The sequence below is a fragment of the Magallana gigas genome, chromosome 8 (genome assembly GCF_963853765.1).
Source record: "Magallana gigas chromosome 8, xbMagGiga1.1, whole genome shotgun sequence".
Classification (NCBI taxonomy): Eukaryota; Metazoa; Mollusca; class Bivalvia; order Ostreida; family Ostreidae; genus Magallana; species Magallana gigas.
In genome coordinates, this window is record NC_088860.1 from 5,627,224 (window position 1) to 5,649,162 (window position 21,939).

Sequence of the window (21,939 nt, forward strand, 5' to 3'; positions counted from 1 at the left end):
ACTATCTATATCAATGACAGAAAATAAAGTTTTACTGAATTTTCAGTGATTCGTATTTGTATATTGGAAAAATATGTAGATACCCGGATTGAAGAAAAAATTATCAATTAAGATATCGTCCCGTGCAAAACTGATCATCAAGCCACTTTCTTCTGCTAATATTTTTACTTAGACTTTGAATTATTCGAGTTGTAAACGAAGAATTCTCACAGTTAAAGCTTTAGCTGTTTTAAATGAAAATGAAACTCATGGAAATATATATAATTCAAGTGGCTTTGAAACATAAGTTTTACAATCATTGCAATATGAGTGGTCATCGACTTGTAGACACCCTGTACACGTGTAGTGTAGTTAAGGTGTCGAATATATATCGAGAATTTCATTCAGTTCACATTTTATTTATGGAAGATCTCATACATATATAGAGTGACGACACAAGCAACCAAAATTAATTTTACTTTTGATATATTCAGTATGAATCAGTACATTTGTTATGGGTAAAGTGGGGTTTTTTTCAAAAGTGTGAAGACATACAGAATATCAAGTGAAGTAGACAGGGCTGCATTTTACAAAAGAACTTACGACAAAGTCGTAAATATTTACATTCTCATAAAATGATCTTTAGAGAACAAAATTGACATAAAACCATATATTTAAAAATATTTCAATTCCCATAATTATACTTTCCAGCCATAAGAATAAATCATTGATTAGTTAATGATTAATTAGCATTCATTAATTTGGTCTTAAGTCGTAAGTTCTTTTGTAAAACGCAAACTTCGTAAAGCTTTGTGTAAAACAATCTCTAGGCAGGGAGCGTTTATAAATACGCTTCGCTATGTACAGCGGAGCGTAGCGGGAAAGATAACTCTGCAGGGTAGATGATCACGACGAGTAACGATTCAATGACGTCACAATAGACTGACGCAATAAAGCAAATACGTCAAGATACGCTTGTTAGTCGCCAAGAAAGCATTTTCCCTCCGATCAGGTAAGAAGTTTAAATGGAAAACTCTAAGTCTTGTTGGTTTTTCTGTTGCTTTTCAGTATACTTATAAAAATTTCTTTTTTCTAGTGTCCCTTCCAAGAGTCCGATATGGATGTCGTAGGGGGTGAGTCATTTGTAGTTTTTAATCTATCCAACACCATGATAAATATCGCAGTTAATTTAGTACATGTTATCAAAACATGTTTGGGTTGGGGCAGTGTGCTTGACATGGGATATGTCCTCAGTACGATAGAAATCGAATGATATTTCACTTCTGTATGTAATGATATTGATATTAAATATTTGTTATATTAGCTTAATTGGGATACATATATTAGAATTAAAAAATATTATTCTGCAAAAAATCAACGATCATATATACTAAAACTATTGTTACAAATCAAAATTGCAGGGAAAAGTTCAGCTGTGTAAGAGAATAATCGGTCCGCAAACATGTAACAACTACCAAAAGATATCTACTCGTCAAATATACATACTAATCTAGGGCTATTTTATTAGTATATTGATATCTTTACATTTTAGACCATTTTTCAGAGGAACCAATGGAAAACCTATCATTAGAATGGGATTGTTATGCAGATGAAAGTTATGACATCACTTGCCACAATGTCAGCATAGATGATCTCTACTGGGCTGATACTAGCCAAATCCGTCCCACCTCTACCCCAGACTTCCCTATGGGAGATACTGGGCAGAATGGTATCATTGTTCAGGATTTATATCAAGATCAAAATTCATCGTCACTGCAAACAATGACCTGGACACCATTCCAAGAAAAATTGCCAGTGCCAAGCAGAATTAATTCGGATGAACAGTTGTCATCATCTTCCTCGTCATCGACGGATTACTTCAGTTGCTTTGATTCTGAATCCGACGATGAGAATCAAGTTGAAAGGCGCCATTTTGATGCAGAGTTTAAAGATTTGAACCTGTGCTTAAATATCTCTGTTTCTCATGGAAATCAAGATCCAATGATTTCCATAACCACAAAAGCCGAAAAGAGGCCGACCGGCAAAATAGCAGATGCATCAGATATCGAGCCAATAGAATCATCTTCGTCCGTAGATATCTTAGATATAGAGTCTATGGTGAATGATCAGAACGACAAAAGCTTCATGAGATACCGTCTGCTGGATATGAATGATTTGGATATAGAGTTCTTACTGGATGAAGATGTCCCTACAAAAGAGCGTGAGGTCTTCGCGCCATCTTGGTGCAAAATCTTTACGCCTCTCAGCGAAGAAACAGACGATCCAGTTGAAAACCACAGTGTCAGAAATTTGGTCGAAGCGTATGAGAACAAATTCAAGGCACAAGAAGATAAAAGCAAAGTCTCCCCATTGAGGAAAGGAAACGAAGTTTCAAACAAGGTAAACTTATCCACTGAAACTCAACTGAAAATAAAGATTGAAGAGAACTTCGATACAAACACCAAGCATACGGTTTCTGCATGGACGACCAAGTTTGAGGAAGATTTTACCGAGGAGAGTTTCCATGTTATCCGCAAGATAAGCGAAAGCATTATCCGGGAGAGCTTTGAAGAACTTGAACTGGAATCTATGGGTGATTTGAGAATGTTGGAGTTCAACACCGGAGAAAATCAAACAGCTGATCGAACAACCATAATTAAGAAATGTTTGAACATCGAAGAAGAGAGGGTAAACAACAGCGGCGATATCCTGAATTGTGAAGCTTCACCAGAGAAAAACAAAACAACTCTTGCCATCCAGACACAACGGATCTCTGAGGGTTGTGAACAGATCACAAACATAATGTACACCCAAGAGCAGTTCGTTCTACCATCTGATGTCATAATGAAGACAAAGGAGACATACAACGAGCAGTGTGTGGAGCAATATGTGGATCAAACTACTCCACAGCCAGTCTGTGGCATTCCGTCATTGGTGAGCGGGAGCGAGAGCAGTGACAAGGACCAAGAGTTGGAATGGAGCCAGCAGGGCCAAATAGTACCAGTAGCCAGCTTTTCTAAACAACCCCCATGTGGAAAGATGACGTGTTCAATTGCCCTTCCAGAAGCCAGCACACTTGGGACTACCGAAAACATGCACAACATTTCTGAAGACGCAATTGCAAACATTCTTGCCGATTTTGTGGAATTTAATGACACACGTCAAAGGATTGCCTTCCAACCAGAGAATATAAAGGAAAGGGATAAAATACCATGCCAAGAGGACAAAGGTGAAGACGTTCCTCACACTGGACAAGATAAAGAGATGGTCTGGGATAACCTTGAAGAAATTAAACTCCCAGCAAGTATTTGTTTGAATAAGGGAGAACTTGGGTTTAGAAATGATCCTGTAACAGAAGACAAATGTCTAGTAGAAAAACTGCAATGGAGTCAACATGGTCAACTTGTGCCCATTAAGGAGACACTTTCTGTGGAAGAAGTCATTTCCCCAGAGGAAAAACTTCTGTGGAATGAGCAAGGACAACTGGTGCCAGTGAACGAGGTCCTTTCTGATTCTAAACTACAGCAAGCCAACTATCGTCTCTTTTCTTCCAAGGAAAGAAAAGGTGTACAGAAAACCTCAGTCAAACATAGCTCTGACAAAAACAAGCAAGATAAAGTCCAAAGCATCATTGCATCGTTTGAAAGATCTATGTGTGCTGCACAAAAAGAAAATGGTCTCCATAGTTTAAATCAGATGAAGAATGGAGAGGCTAAAATGCACACAAAGGAGATTAAATCAGGCCTGGTGACAGAGTTCTCTCAGAAGTGCTGTGCAAAACTGACTCAAGAAAAGCCACAGCCACCCAGAGCAAAGCATTCAAACATCAAAAATATATCTAGACTCCTCAATAAAATTGAGAAAATTTGCAATGGGAAATCTGTGCATGTTAAACAAGAATACACAACTCAAGAAAGGTGGTACGGAAAGTCACCCTATCCACTCTATGAGTTTCCAAAGAGTTCTCTCGTGGCAAAGACAACCTCTCAAGTTCTACCTGTAACATTTCCTTCTACTCATGTCCCCAAGATCACTGCTACCTATGTTGCACGTGGAGGAGAGAATGCTAATATTGATAGAACAGAAGAGAAGAAAGAGTTCAAAAACTATCTGGAAAGTCATCAGTCAAAATCATCTGATGGTGGGTGCAAGCAGAGTGGACTCAAGCTCAAGTACCAGTCTAAAGAAAACACAATCAATGTGGAATATTCTCAGGAAAAGACAGCAAAGGAGAACCTACCTCACACTGCTAGGCAAAATCAAGAAGAGATACACTCAGTTTCTGAAAGTCACAATGCAGCAACTATCTCAAAATATTCCAAAATTGAAATTGGAGATGGAAGAACTGTGTATTCTGATGTGAAAAATTGGTCCAAACAAACCAAAGTGCAAAAACTGTGTGAAGTCTTTGGAGGCACTGATCCTAAAGTGCCCCATATAACTTATCGAATTACAAAAGAGGATCCTATTCAGACTCCTAAAACACAGCAACAGTTGGTCAGCTCTCAAAAAGAAAGCTCACAATATGCAACCAGTAGATCTGATGGCAAATGTAAGAAGAGATTTGATCTAGAAAGATACATTAGGAAGAGAGGGGAAAATATGATGACCAAAAAGAATGACAAACAAGATGTCAGTGATGAGGCATATTATCATGTTGCCAAGATGTTAACCATTCGAGTCATTGCTAATGCCAAATTGCAGCTTTCCAGGGAGTACAGTGAAAAAGATTATGCAAAAAGAACAACACAGAAAGAAAACCATGAAGCTCAGCCCCAGACTGCCTCACCAATGTCAACTCGCCATGTTGTTAACAAATCTCATGGAAGGTACTGCAAAAACGAGCAACAGGAAAATCTTAAGAAGAATCCCAACATCCAGCCACAGAATCAGAGCAATGAAACCACAAAGAAAGGCAAATCTTCTAAAAGGAAGAGAGCTGCTCATAAGAAAAATCAACCTTCAAGTTCAACCACAAAAGATCAGTCAAATGATGCAAAGGTGCTCAAGTCGCTGTCCCAGGACTCTGGATGTAGACCACGTGTAAGGAAGCAGGAGGTCATTACACACAAGGGCCAGCAACCAGATCAAAAGAAAAAGCATGTCCAATTTGATATCTGAAGAGACATTGAGAAATTAATTAAAAACTGCATAAGTTCAAATCGTCTTATATATACATGTAATATCTGATATTTTGATGCTAAATTCTAAAAGATATACAAATAATAAATCATCTTGTATTCTGATATGTTTATTAAAAGAAAGAGCTGTCTCATATGATCATGTGAAATAACATTAAAAGGCAGTGTAACCTAAACCACTGTTGTCATTTTATAAAATACAGTATTCATAAAATCAGGAAGAAAATATACAGATTGCAATTGTAAAACATCACTTTTTCTAATATATGGCGTTAGTACTTTTCATTTCAAAGAAGAATTTTAATATAAATGTACATTGTTATTTTGGCACTAGATTTGTGGACTATTTTGCCTGCATGCACAAGGCTTTCTCTTCCTATATCAACTTCCTGCCTTTGACTTTTTATCTCTTCTCTTCTTCTTTTTTATTCATAATTCATATTTTGTATATTTCTTATAAAAAAACTTATTATATCAGATGCCTTGATCAAAAGCTTATTTGTGTTTTATACAAAACCGGCGAACATTTTATCTTGGCAATGCAGCTGCTGGCATCAATTCAAAATGCTTTTTTAGTTTAAATCTTTTAATTTCCATTCATAAAACAAACAAGCGTAATACTTGTTTGTTATAATTTGTTAAGAATAGACAATTTTAAAGAAAATTTTTAAATTTGATAGGAAATAGACATATGTGTTAACCATTAATCAATTTAAATATCACATATATATATCACAGACATACAATATAAGGCCATGACCGGCAGTGACCTTCATAAATATCAACATTTTGATCACATAAAGTGACCTTATATCAATCTGACATTTATACAAATGCATATGTTCATAAAAGGTTGACATAGTTTAATGACAAGAACATCAAACAGATTGAGAAGACAGAAAAATTACTGGTGAACGAATTAACCATTAAAAAAAAACAAATAAATAAAATTTGATTATAGCAAAGAAAACATATTTAGAAATAGACTACAAAAATTGACACCCACAAATTTTAATGATTCCATAGTAAAAAATTTGCTATAAATTTTTCTCATTCTGTTCATAAAATATCTTGCAACTTACTTCTGCATGATATGTTATGCAAAATAAAGAGCACAAATACTAGATATATACATGTACTAGTTTACAGAATCTGTTTTGCATTTTGACAAAAAAGTATAGAGAGTCACCCTTAACATTAAATGTAACCATAACTTATATTCATCAAAAATTTAAGTGTAACAAAGTAAGGCAATAAATGTATAACAAAAAGCTAAATGTAGTAAAAATACATAATCATGTGCTTAATCAATAACAAGTGCAGTGAACGGGGACGGATGCTTGATTGATGACACTACACTACTGTGTATATAATCTCAAAATCGGCAGGTTTGAGTGTTTCTGATCATTTAGGCTAAAGGAGTTTCTCAAACAAATTTCAGCATTAAATAGACATACAGTCCGACCTCATTATCTTAATTGAAGCAACAAAAAAAGAAGATATCATAAGAATAAAGTTATTGAAGTTAACAATGCCTACAAAAACAGTTGTTGGGACTTCCAACTCACTTTGATTTATCCATGATATATTAGAGATATCTGAATTTGACTGTATGTAGTCACATTAACAAGTGTTATAATCCTGAAGATTGTCCTTTCTTCCTTGAACTATTTTTATCCATTGGTAAGGTAGTATCTGTCAAAGTCTGATGTACTCTGCAATGAGAAAATACATAATCGGATAGGATGACAAATTTATGTCACACGACCTTAAACTTTTTCGATCAACCTCAATTTGGTTCATTGCCTTGCATCAATTCATTAACGTAACAAACCATTTTGATAGGTTTGAAATTAAGTTGCTTCCAAACTAAACGCAAGTCCCATTCATCACCCAAATAATTCATATTGGAATTGGTTCAGGTGTTATTTAAACAATATAATGCTTCCTTGGTCATTCATTCAGGATATGAAGGTAGTGACATTGCAGAAAAAATACATAACCCGCGTTAGCGGGTTATGTAAATCTTTTCTGCAATTATTGCTACCTTCATAACCCACAAGAATCATTAAAGAAAGCATTCTCTTGTTTTTATCAACATCTTTTTTTAAACTTATTAATAAATTGATTATGAAAAGTTATTAAAATTCACTTAATTACTGTTAATGTATATAAGTATGTTAGCTAAGAGAAGCAGCCAAAGCAGCCTGCAAGACTTTGAGTCTGACATCATCATTTTCTTAGGCTGCTGTAGATTTTGACCAATCGATAAACAGAGCATGTCAATTTCAGTCCTGTCAGTATCTTGTCAGTTTCAGCCGCTGTAGATTTTGACCAATCGATAAATGAGGCATGTAGATTTCAGTCCAACTGTATCTATAGAACTATGAATTAACTATAAGTTTCCGTAAGAAATAGGAAATAATACTTGGTAGATGTAAATATAAACAAATTATTGAGAAGTTCTTCCTTATACATGTAATATCAAAATCCCAAATGGGTAATGCAATTTTAATGACATAATTTTAATCATTATCGAAAACATTCTGTGTCACAAAAGTTGTTGTGTTTCCTTGTAATGAACACTAAAGCCAATAATCTATCTATAGAATACAGACTCACTTCAACAAATGATGGAGTTCCTGAAAATGATACATCCATTTTGTGAGGACTCTGATCCATCAGAATTGTTGAACCTACAAATAGTAAATAGATTTACATGTACATATTCACTGGAAAAAAAGAAATATTGGGAATCAAATTTGTTTTATTATATCAAAACATGTAAATTCAATCACCACAAAATTATTCTATTAATCGGCAATCCAAAAGGTTTTATTCCCATAAAATTTCTGCATCTGCAGTAAATCACCAATAACATTCTAGGAAAAACTAATCTGACTCATTTAGAGATTTAGTAACTTGGTACTGGTGATAGAATGAGGACATACTGGGATTGTCGTCCATCGTGTAGTGAGCGGACAGTGTGTACTTCTGGTAATCCCGCTCCATTCCCACCTTTTGCCAAAACTGGGATACTTCCGAGTCAGGTATTTGGACATTGTAGATTCTTATCTACAACAAATCACAACGTATTGCCAGTATTATACAGTGCAATGGTTTATTTCTGATTCAAACTTATTTTATTTAGCAATGGAGCTTTAGAGACATTGGTAACGGTTCTACCAATCACCTTCACTTATACTGTTTGGTGCATCTTTCTATAGAAAATTTACACCATGAATTGCTTGTGACTGACAAGCCTTACAACAAAACATCCGCATCACATATAATTTTTTATGTAAAAATACAAAGGCACTTACATCATCCAGTTTCCCTGTTAAATAATTTGTACCATCATATCCCAAATATAGAACCATGTCCGTAGCCTATAAATAGAAAAGTTTACTTAGTAACCATTTTAGCTGAGTAACATCAGAGGCATACAAAATTACATTTATAGCTAAATCAATAGTAATTTTAAATTCTATACTTTGAAAATACAAATTCATTAATCAAATAAATTATATGTACCATAAAATTAACTAGTACATAATATTCATATGAAAACAGTTAGAAATATCACTTGATCTTCAAATATATTTTTACACTGATTTTGCACAATTCTTAGGTCAGAATAGGATTTTTTATGAATAGGACTTTGGGTAGTTGTGTCAAACAGCAATGTGATGTAGGCCTGTTTATTTCTTTGCTAGCCACTCAGCAATGGCTCTTTGAAATTTAAAAGATTTGTTTGACTTTTGAGCTGATACTATGCAATCGGTGCATATTTCGCTTGAAACCCGCCATTTTTAACTTGTTTTGACACAAGAAATAGATAGCTACGCCCTACTGAAAATCCAAGATCTTGTCAAAATGGTTTTATGTAATTCACTGCAAAAATAAATTTTCAGCATCTTCATAATCATGATTATATAAACAGATATGATTTGACTATATGTATCAATGTTTGGCTTGCTTACATGAATAAGCTTTCTACTCTAAAGAAAAGTATAACACCCCTGTTAACACCCCTCCATCATGTCCTGCCTAATGGGTCTAGCTTTTCAAGTGCCTTTTGAACAGAAGGTAAAAATTATCTTACCCAAGAAATTTCAACCAGGTCTGTAGCTTCTGCCTCTTTGGTGCCGTTGACAAAAAGTGACAATGTAGCAGCTGTATAAAACATGAAAAAAACTATCAGGGTTAAATATTTCTTTTATGTGAGAAAATAGACTGAATCATTTACAGCCTACATGTATGTCAATGAGTGACAAGATTCCTATCTAATATACCTTGTGCATTGTACCGCACCAGGACATGGTTATACTTGTCTGCTGTCACAGGGGTGGTTCCTGTAACACTGTTAGTTGACACATTGCTCTTGAAAACCCCTCCCTCCACATAGAGACAGAGATCACTTCCATTGGTACAAAGGATGGGTATAGCTGTAGAGGGAAAGCCAGTTGGTAGGTTTACCCAGGCCTCCATTGTAAAACTGAAAATAAAAACTCATAAGTTACTCATTCTAACTTGATTTACAGGTACTCTAAGCTGGCCACAAACTCCAGATTGATAGATGATGATAGATGATACTGTTACCTTTTTTCTATTCTCAGTCCTGTCATATTGCCTATTGTACCATATGTTGAACCATCTAATGAGAGAGCCTTGTTAGTTCTAGGCAAAAAAAATCACAGAGATAACTTGAAATAAAAAACGACTAATTGTGCATAACAGTTCAATCATCTTTGGCGGTTTTAAAGCAGTAAGACATTTTAGTTTTCATGCTTTTAACAAGAACTTTGAACATTTCAATAATAATACAAAGAAATAAAAATACCACCCACCTGTCTTTGCATTCAAATCTCATGTCTGACCAGATGACCCCTGTTTGGTTGTAGGCAAACACCCCGATCCTTCCCCCAGGAATGGAAACATCATACAGAGTACCGGAGTCTGCGATCGTCAAGTCTCCCTCCTTCACAATCAACCTAAAAGATTCATCAACATCATTACTGTAGAGCTTATTAATTGGTATCAAATTTAGGCAGATACTTTTTTTTGTAAATCTGTATGAATGGATTTTATGCCATAAAAATGTAATCATTTTCAAAAATAACCTCCCTAATTAAAAAAAATATAGTTTGACGCTAGAACTGGTTGCAAATTGGTTGGTTTTTTTTTCAGTTTTAGAGCAACTAATTCCTTCCTTGACTTAAATTCAAAACTTTTTTTAAGGACTACAATGGGACAAGGAAACAACGTTAATAAAAATGTCATTAGTAATTAAATAATGAATCAGCTTTTGAACTAAATATTTTCCTTTTATGTACTAGCTGGTAATCAACCTTAATTGATTCATATCTCGATAAGTCATGAAAATTTCTGAATGATTTTTTGAACACTTATTAGAAGTTAGGATTTTTTATTCCAGCTTAATTTGCATATTGACCCCCCCCCCCCCCCCCCCCCCCGATCTGTTTTCTGCTTTTACATAATCCAACGGAAGACCTTAGGTAGCAAGGGACAGTTTCGAATAAAGTACCCGTCAATATTTTTGTAAAATTGAGAGTTGCTGTACTTGAAGGCTTATGAGTGTTGCTAAAATTCATGAAATGATTTTTAATGAATATCATTAGTTAGAGGGGTGTCTCTTGTTGAAATTGATATGCAATATGTAGGCCCCTTATGTTAGGTACATGAGAATCAGAAGTAAAATGCGAAACCTGCGGCTTTGACTGTTGTGCTGACTTTACACAGTGAAATTGCAAGTTACAGACGGGAGGTAAAATAACACGAAAAGTAGGTGGATGGGACATTGTAAACTATACACCGGTAAGTTTCTGACATGTGATAGTGCAGCATGCACGCGGTACGGAAGGTCAACCCTCTGCAGGGAATTAGCTGGGGGAGGTCTAAAAAGCTGAAAAATCATGAAAAATTAGCAAAATATGAAAGGGTCAAAATATCATAAAAACCAGTATGTAGAGAATTTTACAGGTTTTGATTAGCAATTTTCTTCAGAAATTGGTGATTGGCCTTATAAAGAGTGAATTAAAGGTATTTGTGCTGAATGGGAACTGAGGAAACTCTAGTTACAGAGTTCCGAAGACATGCATCCCTTGGCTACAATGAATTGGATAAAAAAAACTGTCCCCTGCCACCTTCAAGACTACATGGTATTTTCATATTTCTCCTTTAAGTGTAATTTTGAGTGGATTTTGTACCATAAGTAATACATTTTGTGAAAATGGGTGATTTTCTTGGCTATAGATGTCATGGCATCATTTATTAGCTAAAATATTCAAGGGGAGTAACTCCCTCTTAAATGTGTAGAATGACCACCACTAGAGTAAATTGGCTTAGAGAGTAGGCATTTCCTATCCTGATGACAATTAATAGGCTTAAGTTAATTACTGAGATAAGAATAAATACTTTAAAACAGTTTTTATCAATTAAATCATTAAATTCATGAATTTGCAGCCATTTTGCTGTCTGATTTTATGAAATAACATTAGTCCACCTGACTTATATCACCCAATTTTTTTTAAAACAGCATATTTTTATTTCAAATGAACTTTACATGTAGACAAATGCAGTTATCAAAGTATACCATATGTCAAAAAACTCAAGTTTTTGCTCCTTCCTATCAAAAAATGGTATTTTAGATGTATTTACAGAATTGAAAAAGCCACCCCCTCTTTCCAATGGACTCCATTACCATTACATGTAGGATATGTAACTGTACATTTGACCTTGAAATAACATCTGCTATGATAATTACTCTTGAAATGAACAAAAAACAACATATGTTTACCCTTTTATTGTATATATGCATCAAAAATGTAGAAAAACATGTAAAATTTGAACCTTTTTCATGGAATTCTCATCTGTCCCCAGGTACCCGGGTGTGTTTGAATTTCATTTTAATTAAACGCACATGTCACACTTGTAGGTCTTACTAATTTAGCAAAGTTAAAAGGAGACTAGAAACCAGAATATATAAGATATCCACTAAATATGATTATAGGCTTAGTTTTTCATGAAAACAAGAAATCACATGTAGGGCAACATGACTTTTTGTGAATAAAAATGCTACAAATCATCCATTTACCAAAAAAGATCAATTTTAAATATCAGTGATGGTTGTTTTCAAATATGTGTAAGAAATGACTCAAGGAAACTGCCACAGGTTTCATAATATTAGGTTAAAGTGTTCAAACTAATGCTTCTTGTGAAAATCAAAAGATAGGGGGAGGGTATACATGTAAAGGGATTTCTAAGTGATGTGATGCTTTAATCATGATAATATCAAGCAGATGCATGTAGTATTCAATAAGGTTTCTTATCTAAGGAGGTTGAACAACAGTTGACCTCTAAAAGATTAGGTAAAGATGCTCTATTTATGGAGAGCCCTGTGAATCTGTGTTAAATAGAGGAAAGTGGAAATGGTGGGTTCACTTAAATGGCCATATTTTTCTTAAACCTCAATGGAATTGGCAAAATGTGGTGTACTTTTTTTCAGAAAAGCATAAGCTTTGTAATTTTAAGACAAGATGACTTTTCAGAGAATGTGAGTGTATGTTAAAGGTAGCAAGGGACAGTTTCGAATAAAGTACCCGTCAATATTTTTGTAAAATTGAGAGTTGCTGTACTTGAAGGCTTATGAGTGTTGCTAAAATTCATGAAATGATTTTTAATGAATATCATTAGTTAGAGGGGTGTCTCTTGTTGAAATTGATATGCAATATGTAGGCCCCTTATGTTAGGTACATGAGAATCAGAAGTAAAATGCGAAACCTGCGGCTTTGACTGTTGTGCTGACTTTACACAGTGAAATTGCAAGTTACAGACGGGAGGTAAAATAACACGAAAAGTAGGTGGATGGGACATTGTAAACTATACACCGGTAAGTTTCTGACATGTGATAGTGCAGCATGCACGCGGTACGGAAGGTCAACCCTCTGCAGGGAATTAGCTGGGGGAGGTCTAAAAAGCTGAAAAATCATGAAAAATTAGCAAAATATGAAAGGGTCAAAATATCATAAAAACCAGTATGTAGAGAATTTTACAGGTTTTGATTAGCAATTTTCTTCAGAAATTGGTGATTGGCCTTATAAAGAGTGAATTAAAGGTATTTGTGCTGAATGGGAACTGAGGAAACTCTAGTTACAGAGTTCCGAAGACATGCATCCCTTGGCTACAATGAATTGGATAAAAAAAACTGTCCCCTGCCACCTTATAGTTTTCGTACGATTTCTTCTTATTATTATTTTTTTCCACAAATTTTGTGCACGCGATTTCTCGAAAACTATTCGACCGATTTCGACCATTTTTTCACAGAAGATGACACTTAATGTAAACTTTATACATTTTTGAGATTTTTCCTGTCGTCACTTCCGGTACCGCTTTATCGGCAATTTTGTACTTTTTTACGACCTATTTTGTGCAGAGCTGATCTCAGAAACTATCCAAGATATGACTATGAAATTTTCAGGATAGGTAGCCTATAGTTTGAAGTTGTGCACTATTATTTTGTTTTACGCCAGTGGCGCTATTTCTTGGAGCTCGCCTAGGCACGAAAATTGGGTACGAATTTTCATTCAAAATTTTCATACGTTTTGATCTGTATCTTTTTATCAGTTGATAATTTGTTAAGACATATATAACAAAAGTGGTAGATAATTATAAGTTCTTTCCAACGAAATCAAGAAAAAGGGGCTGGCCCCTTTATTTAGGGGCCAAGGCACTCTTAAACTCTATTACAAATAACTTAAAAACGATAAAGATTTTGTAATGCATTATAGAAGCAAAGTTGTTGATCGTATCAATATTTATCAGAAAAAATTATTGCCTCGCCCATTTATGACGTAATTAGGGATTTTAAGGGGTCAAAGTACTTAAACTTTGACGCAATATATCTAGAAAAGGAGACATATTTTGTTAAGCAATTTAGAAGAGAAAATGTTTGCATAAATGATTCTAATCGATTCCATTTATCAAAACACCACTGTCTGTCCCCATTAAGGATCTAGAGGGCTGGCCCCTATAATATTTAATCATTTGTATCTAGAAAATGAACAACAATTCTAGATAAGTGTATGAACAAAAAATGTTAGTATCCGTGAGACCTTTTGAATGAACTCAAGAAAAAGGGGCTGGCCCCTTAAATTAGGGGCCACGACAATCGTAAAGTCTATTACACATACCTTAAAAACGATCAAGATATTGTATTGCATTACTGAAACAAAGTTGTTGGTCGTAGCAATATCAGTTTGTAAAACTCATTGCCAAATCAATTGATGACGTAATTAGGGATTTTAGGGGAATAAAATCTTAAATCTTTAATGTGCTGTATGTGAAAAAGTAAAATTCTTTGTTAAACATTTCAAGGGGTATTGACAATCGTATGCATTATCTGAAAGGGAGTGGTTGAGGTGGAAATTCTGAAATTTTATTGATATCTTAATCGTATCGTTTAAAAATTGAACGGAAGACCTACTCGTTACTCGTAACGAGATCGTATCTAGTTGTGTATAATTATGCAAGCCCCAACAGTATATGCAACATTTGACCAATGATTTTTTTTTCATGTAGTGCAGACTGTGTATTACCACAAGGTGACAAGCAATCACACGTTGCTATTGCAACATACATGTACAAATTATTGATTTATTCAACATATATCACACTTTAATTTGTAGTTTTAGTAAAGAAAAAGATACTGGATAATGTAATAAATACATATAAACAAAATCATTGTTTTATAAAGTCTTTAAAATCAAATTTAAGCTGTTTAAAAGAAAACAAAGTGTTTAGCAAATTTGATAATTAGACTAGTATAGAAACTAAGTGGGAGTAAATCTATTAAATCTGTCAAAAACATTCAAAATATTACCAAACAATGGCAGATTTGAAATGAAATTCCTTAAAACATCCACATTTGAATACATTTTCTAAAATTCCTCATATAAAAACAAAACTGATGTCAGCTTGCGAAGAACTGTACTGAGTGTTCCCTTTGTGTTGATAGAATCAATAGACAGACACATTTTCCGTTCAATAAAGGGGGGTAACACTGACCTGAGGATTCCCTGGGAGGGGGTGTGCTGTATGGTCCATCGGTAACTGGTCCGACAATTCCATCCGGTCAGGGTGGGATCCTGCCACAGGAGTCTGGAGTAGGAAGTGACATCATAGCTCTGGTACAAGGCATTGGCGTAGTTCTGTCCAACATTGTTTGTAGTCTCTATCACCTTTATTTCATAACATAAAAAAACCCTTTATATTAAAAAATCTTTGCACGACTTCATTATCTGATAACGTAAACGAATTAATTTTCTTTTAATTTTAATTCGTTATCATTCAATAGCTTCTCTGCATGGTAATGAAAATTGACTTGAAAATATTAAAATTAACACCTCAATCACCAATTAAATGTTTTATTTTAAATACAGTTAGTCAACGGTATGAAGTCCTACCCTGAGTTGCACCCCTTTGATTCCTCCGTAGATGTTGTAGTTCAGGTGGACGTGTCTCCAGAGAGCTAGGTAGTACTTTTGTGTGGAGTGGAATCCAAAAATAAAGCCGATGTAACCATAGCACTCATCACTCTGGGCGTATGTAGTACCAGAGAACTCCATGTGATCGAAGTAGTGGTTCCCTGTGAAATGTGAAAATCAACTTTAAGTACATGCAAATGATTCAGAAGAGACTCAAAAGACTTAAATCCTAGCTGCCCCATTGAGTTCCTAAAACTCTGTTTACATTCAACTGTTGACCTTACATTTTTGTAAACTAAATTTGACATCCTATAGCTTTTTACTTTCACTATTGACAACAAGTTAAAAAAAGAAAAAGTTTTATTGAAAAAGGTTACTGTTTTTGATTTTATAATTATTAACCACCTATGTATGCTGCAGGTTTCAGTGTAGTTTCTGTCTGTCTGACTTCTCTCCCCTTGTCCATGATGTGCCACACTGCTGCCTTTTCTAAGATCAAGGTCGGGTTAAGGTCGATGGCGGTGTAGTCTGTGAAGTTGATGGAGCTGATATCCTTGTTGTTAGGACACACATCAAGGTTATTCACCACACCATCCAGGTCCCGGTCACTCTCACATACATCTCCTACTCTATTCCCTGTTAATGTAAAGATGGATGAGAGCACCTGTTAATTCAGCATGCAATAAACTTTTCCTTGCACATGACATTATGAACAGCAATTCCTCTGTTGGCCTATTGAGTTCCATACTATCATACTTCCTAACCCTAGGCATGTTTACCATCAATTGTAAAAGTATTCTCAGTTTAAATGAATGCACATAATGCTATAGCATTGTTTGTGTTACCATTGGTATCTGCCTGGTCAGCATTGGCTACGTATACACAGTTGTCGGCAGCATTGAGAACTCCGTCATTGTCAATGTCAGGGTCACAAAAATCCCCCGTACTATCCGAGTCTGTGTCGGTCTGCTGGGCGTTTGGAACTTCTGGACAATTGTCTTTGAAATCTGGTATGCCATCTCCATCCCTGGAATTAAATAAATTCGATTTCAATCATATGTTGTACACAAATATACATGTGACTTACAATGTACTTGGCATGAAATTAATATTAATGCTCATCAAAATCTATATTTAATTAATATTGTGATTTAGAACATAACTGATGTATTGTATACATATTACCTATCTCTAATGTTACACATATATTCTGCAACGTTTTTACTCTAGAAAACAAATTTTTTACAGTTTCAATTACTCTCTGTCTGGTCTAGTTTCTATCTAGATCACATCCTATCTAGTACCACACCCTCTGATTCATGGACTTACTTATCCTGACCATCACAGCTGTCCCCCACCCCGCTGTAGTTGGAGTCAGTCTGGGCAGGGTTACTGGTCTGTGGACAATTGTCACACTCATCCCCCACCCAATCACCATCAGAGTCAGTCTGGGCTGAAAAATATTGAACAGATATATATAACAATGCATATCCTTCTTCCCTTCATCACAAGTAGTAAACCAAGCATTTTGAAAATAAAACTTAACAACCTTATGCTGAAGAGGGACTTAAAATAATAAAATGCTATTATCACTGTGAAATCAGTAAATGCTATCTATTGTTATCCAACTTATTCATGTATTCAAAACCCTCCTTTTTTCAGGATAAACAATTGATAATAAAGTGGTTTGCAGGAACTAATGGTGTGATCAGGCTCTATCAATAATTGTAAGGAAAAAGTCAAAATCAAAAGATTGGTAAGTAGCTAGAATTATTCAATACCACAATCTGTCTAAATTTTCTTTCATGAGAAAAGAAAAGATAATATCAAGTTGTTAAGACATTTTTCTAGGAGAGGGAGGATGGACTAATACCAGTTGTGGCCACTAGAGGGCAGAGATCCACACCATCTAGGAACCCGTCCCCGTCCTTATCATTGTCTGTGTGACAGAGGTCTCCGACGCCGTCAGCGTTAACATCTGATTGGTCGGCATTGGCCACATTAGGACAGTTATCACATACATCCCCCACACCATCCAAGTCAGCGTCCGCCTGGTTATTGTTAGCCTTGTACGGACAATTATCCTATCACGATAAAGAAAGTCAGGTGTAGATAAAATCAATGATAAACCCAAAGTCCTATTGAAAACTTCCAATAAATTATGAAACCACAACCCAGTTTAAAGAAATCCAATATATTCTCAAAAAAGGATCATTTTAACAGATTTTATTCCCTCTCTCTCACTTTTGTAATCATTAAAACTTTACTTTTACTATAAATTCTGCCTTTCCTACTGCATTTACCTGCTCATCGTAGATGACATCATTGTCGTCATCAGCGTCACAAGCGTTCCCCATTCCATCCGTGTCAGCATCCTCCTGTCCACTGTTAGGGTGTAGGGGGCAGTTGTCCTACATTGACATTAAAAATAAAAATTACTTTACTCCAAACTTCTTCACTTATCTTAGCATGTCACATGTCAAAAAGAACATCTATCCTTTCTTTCACATTGTCCATGTACACATGTACAGTAAAACATGGTTATAACAAAGTGCCAGGGGCAGTTTGTTAAAAGTAAATGCATTGTATCATAACTGATCACTTTATAACACAACTTTAAGACATGGGAAATGGAACTGACTTCAGTGTGAGTTTAAATTTATTATAATCATTTGCACTTTATCTCTATGTTACTGTAATTTGATACATTACCGATTTACACTCCTCCTCAGAACAAGGAAGCCCCAGGGTGGGGACACCGTCCTGATCTGGGTCGTCCCCACACAGGTAACCATTTCCTGCCCACCCATTGTTACACTGCAACAATATACATAATAATGTACAACCAAGACTTATTCCAGTATTCATTCAGATCTCACATACTGAAGGGGGGGCTATTCTTCCTACCTTTGTATGAAATTAAGTACTGGTATATGAATCACAGTATAATAATGCTAAATCATACTCATTTGCAGAAATAGAAGGCAATTTTTGAGAGATTAAAGAACATAAGTTAACTTTGTTTTATTTATATATGACGGTCAGGACTTTCAGAGATTGCTATGTCAATTCCTAAAACTGAAACACTTACAATGTAGAAGTCATGCTTACCACACACTTGTACTCCTGGGGTCCAGTGTAGTAGCAGGTAGCATTGGCGTGACAGGTGTGTTTACCTGAGAGGCAGTAGTCAGCCAGCTCACAGCCGGTCACTGTGTTACCAACATAGCCATCCTTACACAACCCACAGCTGTAGCTCCCCTACAGTAATGCAATACAAAACATAGTGTATTCACAACAAAACTATTTGGTCTTTCTGAGAGAGAGAGAGAGAGAGAGAGAGAGAGAGAGAAAACTTTATATCAAAACAGTTAACATATTTGGTTGCAAAATGGTTTTCTCTCCCCCCACCACATTAAAAAATTTATGCTTCCAAACCTCTCCCCACCACAATATAGGTTTCTAAATTGTACCTACTTCTTTCCCCCAGTATTAAAAACATTTTGCACTCTCTCTCTCTCTCTCTCTCTCTCTCTCTCTCCCTCTCTCTCTGTGAGAGACTTACTGGTGTATTTGTACAGTAGGCATTGGCATCACATCCTCCATTGTCTGACAGACATTCATTGATGTCTGAACAGGTCTGGGCCTGTGTGGGGTCCAACACAGTGTTGTATAACTGGAAAGTCCTCCTGCTGATGTTAAACGACAAAGCATCCTCATACGTGCCTACATACCCAAGGGGACAGGCCAGACACTGGAACCCTGGCTCTGTGTTCCTACAGCGCTGCTGGAAACAGGGGGTTGGTGTGAGGGAAGTACACTGCAAAAAGAAATCATCATTTTCAAACAATTTCATTTTCATAATTCAGTAACAATATCATTAATTCAAATTCAATAGAGAAGTGTTTCAAACCGGATTACCTAGTAGTACAAAATTTAATATTTTGCAAATGTCATAAAAAAGATTCCACAATGAAAAGAAGTACCTCTACATTAAAAATTTTATAATGTAAATTGTTAAGAAATATTATGGTAATTTTATAATCACTTAGTTCATGGTTTGAATTAAGCAATCATGAAACTAAAACCATTGCCAATGTTATTTTCACAAGATACCCATTGGCAAGTAATCTGAAAAGTTAACATACAATTAATTCAACAAATGCAACCTTTACCTCATCAACATCTGAACATGTGACTCCATTCCCAGCATAACCCGTGGGGCAGGGAAGACACCCATAACTACCGTCCATGTTGTAACAGAGGTCAGGGTGATAACACAGGGTGGTACTGCCCATACAGGGGCACTGAGTGGTGGACCCACACGACTTACAGCCAGTGCCATCAGTGGCGGCGTATGTCCCCGCCTCGCACGGATTACAGCGGTCCTTGCTGGAGGAGCTGTAGTAGCCGCCCGGACAGTTCTTACAGGAGCTCTGTCCCACCTCGTCCTGGTATGTACCGGGGGAACACATGGTACAGAACTCTGTTACAATAAGGAGTATTGACAGAAAAATACTTTCACTGAGATGACAAGGTCTGTCAATGTACAGTGAGGCAATGTTTTTTAAGTACAGTGATGTGCCAAGTAAGCTGTGCTGTAGACAAGTACTTTCTGTAGGAGAACCAGGTTCAATTAAGGTACAGTGACTTTATTTCATTTTGTTTATGACTGTAAAAGTGTCATCACATCGATTAATAAATAATAACATCCCCTCCAACACACACAGACACACTGATACATCATATCTGTAGCCTTGTTTGTCCTATTTTCTAATTGACTTACTGGTATTTCCATCAGAGAATGTTCCCTTTTCACACTGGTATCGTTTTCCTCCGCGACAGGCATAGCCGGGCTCACACTGGGTACAAGAGTCAGGGCAGTATGTGTCGTTACATGATACATAGTGGAACTCTGGGCAGGGCGTGGCATAGCCATCCTTACAGATCTACCCACACAAATACAGATTATTACTAAATCAGAATAACCAAAATATCAGTTTAACTGCCCTCCATGGAACCCTCCATATTAACATCTCAATGGTACAAAGATTTTATTAAAGCTGAATCTCAATAATGAATCAAAGTACTGATAGACGGAGGCATCATTTCGGAGGAAACTAAACTAATGACAATATATGAATTTTTCATTTTAGGAAAAACAGCGCGCTTACCACTTATCATGTTAGAATATTCGCGAAGCGGTTTAGTATAATGGCAATTAAAGGTCGCAAAAATATTTTACAGGTTTACATCAGAGTTAGGTAGATAATATTAAAGGGACTTGGAAATGATTTTAGATCAAAAATTTCTTTTTCTTTTTTTATGTACAAAATGGTTAACTTGCTCAATTTGAATGATTGACCAAAATTTGAACATTAGAAGTCAAGTTTTGAGAGAGATACAGAGGTAAGAATTCATGCATTGTCATGTAAACAAAACTCGATCGAGTCTTATATTAATTTGTTTACAAAATATTGTAAAGTATGGAATAACCATTTCTTTGACCGAATGACTCGTTGCAAACAAGGTGAACTGATTCAGTGTGTTCATAGATACTAGTAGTATGATAAACAGAAAAAAGCAACATTTGCTTGAGACTTATACCAATAAAACACATATGTAGACCATAACAAAGCTTGAGCTTTGTTTACAAAACAAAGATTTTCAAACTCTGTATCTTGCTTATACAGCCTCCGTCTAAAAATAAAAACATTATTACAACTTTTTTTTAGACTACTGGTAAATCTTTTTGTTAACACAGAGAATCACAGATCTCAAGAGATGTGCTTTCGTGGAAAAGTTGGGAAAAATATCTAAGCATCAAATACTTAGAAATATACTGCTCAAGCAATATAAAGTCAAAATCACAGAGTTTTATTGATCTTTGATACATTCCTATTGATATACCTACCCAGCCTTCGGGACAAGTGGTGCAGGAGGCAGCAGCCCCAAAACTGTGCTCAGTGGGAGAGCGACCACAGGTGGAGCCAGTGACCGGGGGGTCACAGCGACCACAGGGCTTGATGGTTGAGTCCCCTTCACAGTACGAGGCGGTCAAACAACGCTGACATGTAGTACGATCTACAAAACCAACAGGTACAGCTCATATTGTCAACATTCACACAGTACAAACATCTCGGTTAATACTAATGCTTCCTGCATTAATAGGGACAGGAATACTTTGTTAATTATAAATTCATAATATTTGATACATGTATATCATTAGAAGAAAGATAACTGGAATTTCTTTATAACTGAGTTCTTAATGAGGGAGTTTTACTGTTACGTATTAATTTATGCATTAACAATTT

General features: G+C 35.7%; 2 protein-coding genes across 3 annotated transcripts in view; one reads left to right on the top strand and one right to left on the bottom strand.

Moving 5' to 3' along the window:
• The first annotated feature begins 971 nt into the window (after positions 1–971).
• Positions 972–6,262, top strand: LOC105319093 (uncharacterized). Its single transcript, XM_020063635.3, has 3 exons — positions 972–991; positions 1,076–1,112; positions 1,544–6,262. The coding sequence occupies exons 2-3, from the start codon at positions 1,097–1,099 to the stop codon at positions 5,098–5,100; spliced, it is 3,573 nt and encodes a 1,190-aa protein (XP_019919194.3). The 5' UTR covers positions 972–991; positions 1,076–1,096; the 3' UTR covers positions 5,101–6,262.
• The window catches only part of LOC105319080 (uncharacterized), a 57,195-nt gene continuing 40,465 nt past the window's right edge, over positions 5,210–21,939 (bottom strand). For both annotated transcript variants that reach the window (XM_011416488.4, XM_011416487.4), the window contains exons 44-64: positions 21,540–21,709; positions 20,412–20,574; positions 19,801–20,111; positions 19,191–19,445; positions 18,737–18,886; positions 18,338–18,442; positions 17,929–18,036; positions 17,499–17,709; positions 16,955–17,078; positions 16,471–16,652; positions 16,031–16,261; positions 15,605–15,786; positions 15,207–15,379; positions 9,971–10,114; positions 9,723–9,800; positions 9,416–9,618; positions 9,226–9,296; positions 8,444–8,509; positions 8,072–8,195; positions 7,743–7,816; positions 5,210–6,835 (exon numbers count right to left, since the gene is read on the bottom strand). In XM_011416488.4, coding sequence (XP_011414790.3) covers positions 6,794–6,835; positions 7,743–7,816; positions 8,072–8,195; positions 8,444–8,509; positions 9,226–9,296; positions 9,416–9,618; positions 9,723–9,800; positions 9,971–10,114; positions 15,207–15,379; positions 15,605–15,786; positions 16,031–16,261; positions 16,471–16,652; positions 16,955–17,078; positions 17,499–17,709; positions 17,929–18,036; positions 18,338–18,442; positions 18,737–18,886; positions 19,191–19,445; positions 19,801–20,111; positions 20,412–20,574; positions 21,540–21,709 — 3,167 coding nt within the window. In that variant the 3' untranslated portion in view covers positions 5,210–6,793. The remainder of the gene's footprint in view (positions 6,836–7,742; positions 7,817–8,071; positions 8,196–8,443; positions 8,510–9,225; positions 9,297–9,415; positions 9,619–9,722; positions 9,801–9,970; positions 10,115–15,206; positions 15,380–15,604; positions 15,787–16,030; positions 16,262–16,470; positions 16,653–16,954; positions 17,079–17,498; positions 17,710–17,928; positions 18,037–18,337; positions 18,443–18,736; positions 18,887–19,190; positions 19,446–19,800; positions 20,112–20,411; positions 20,575–21,539; positions 21,710–21,939) is intronic.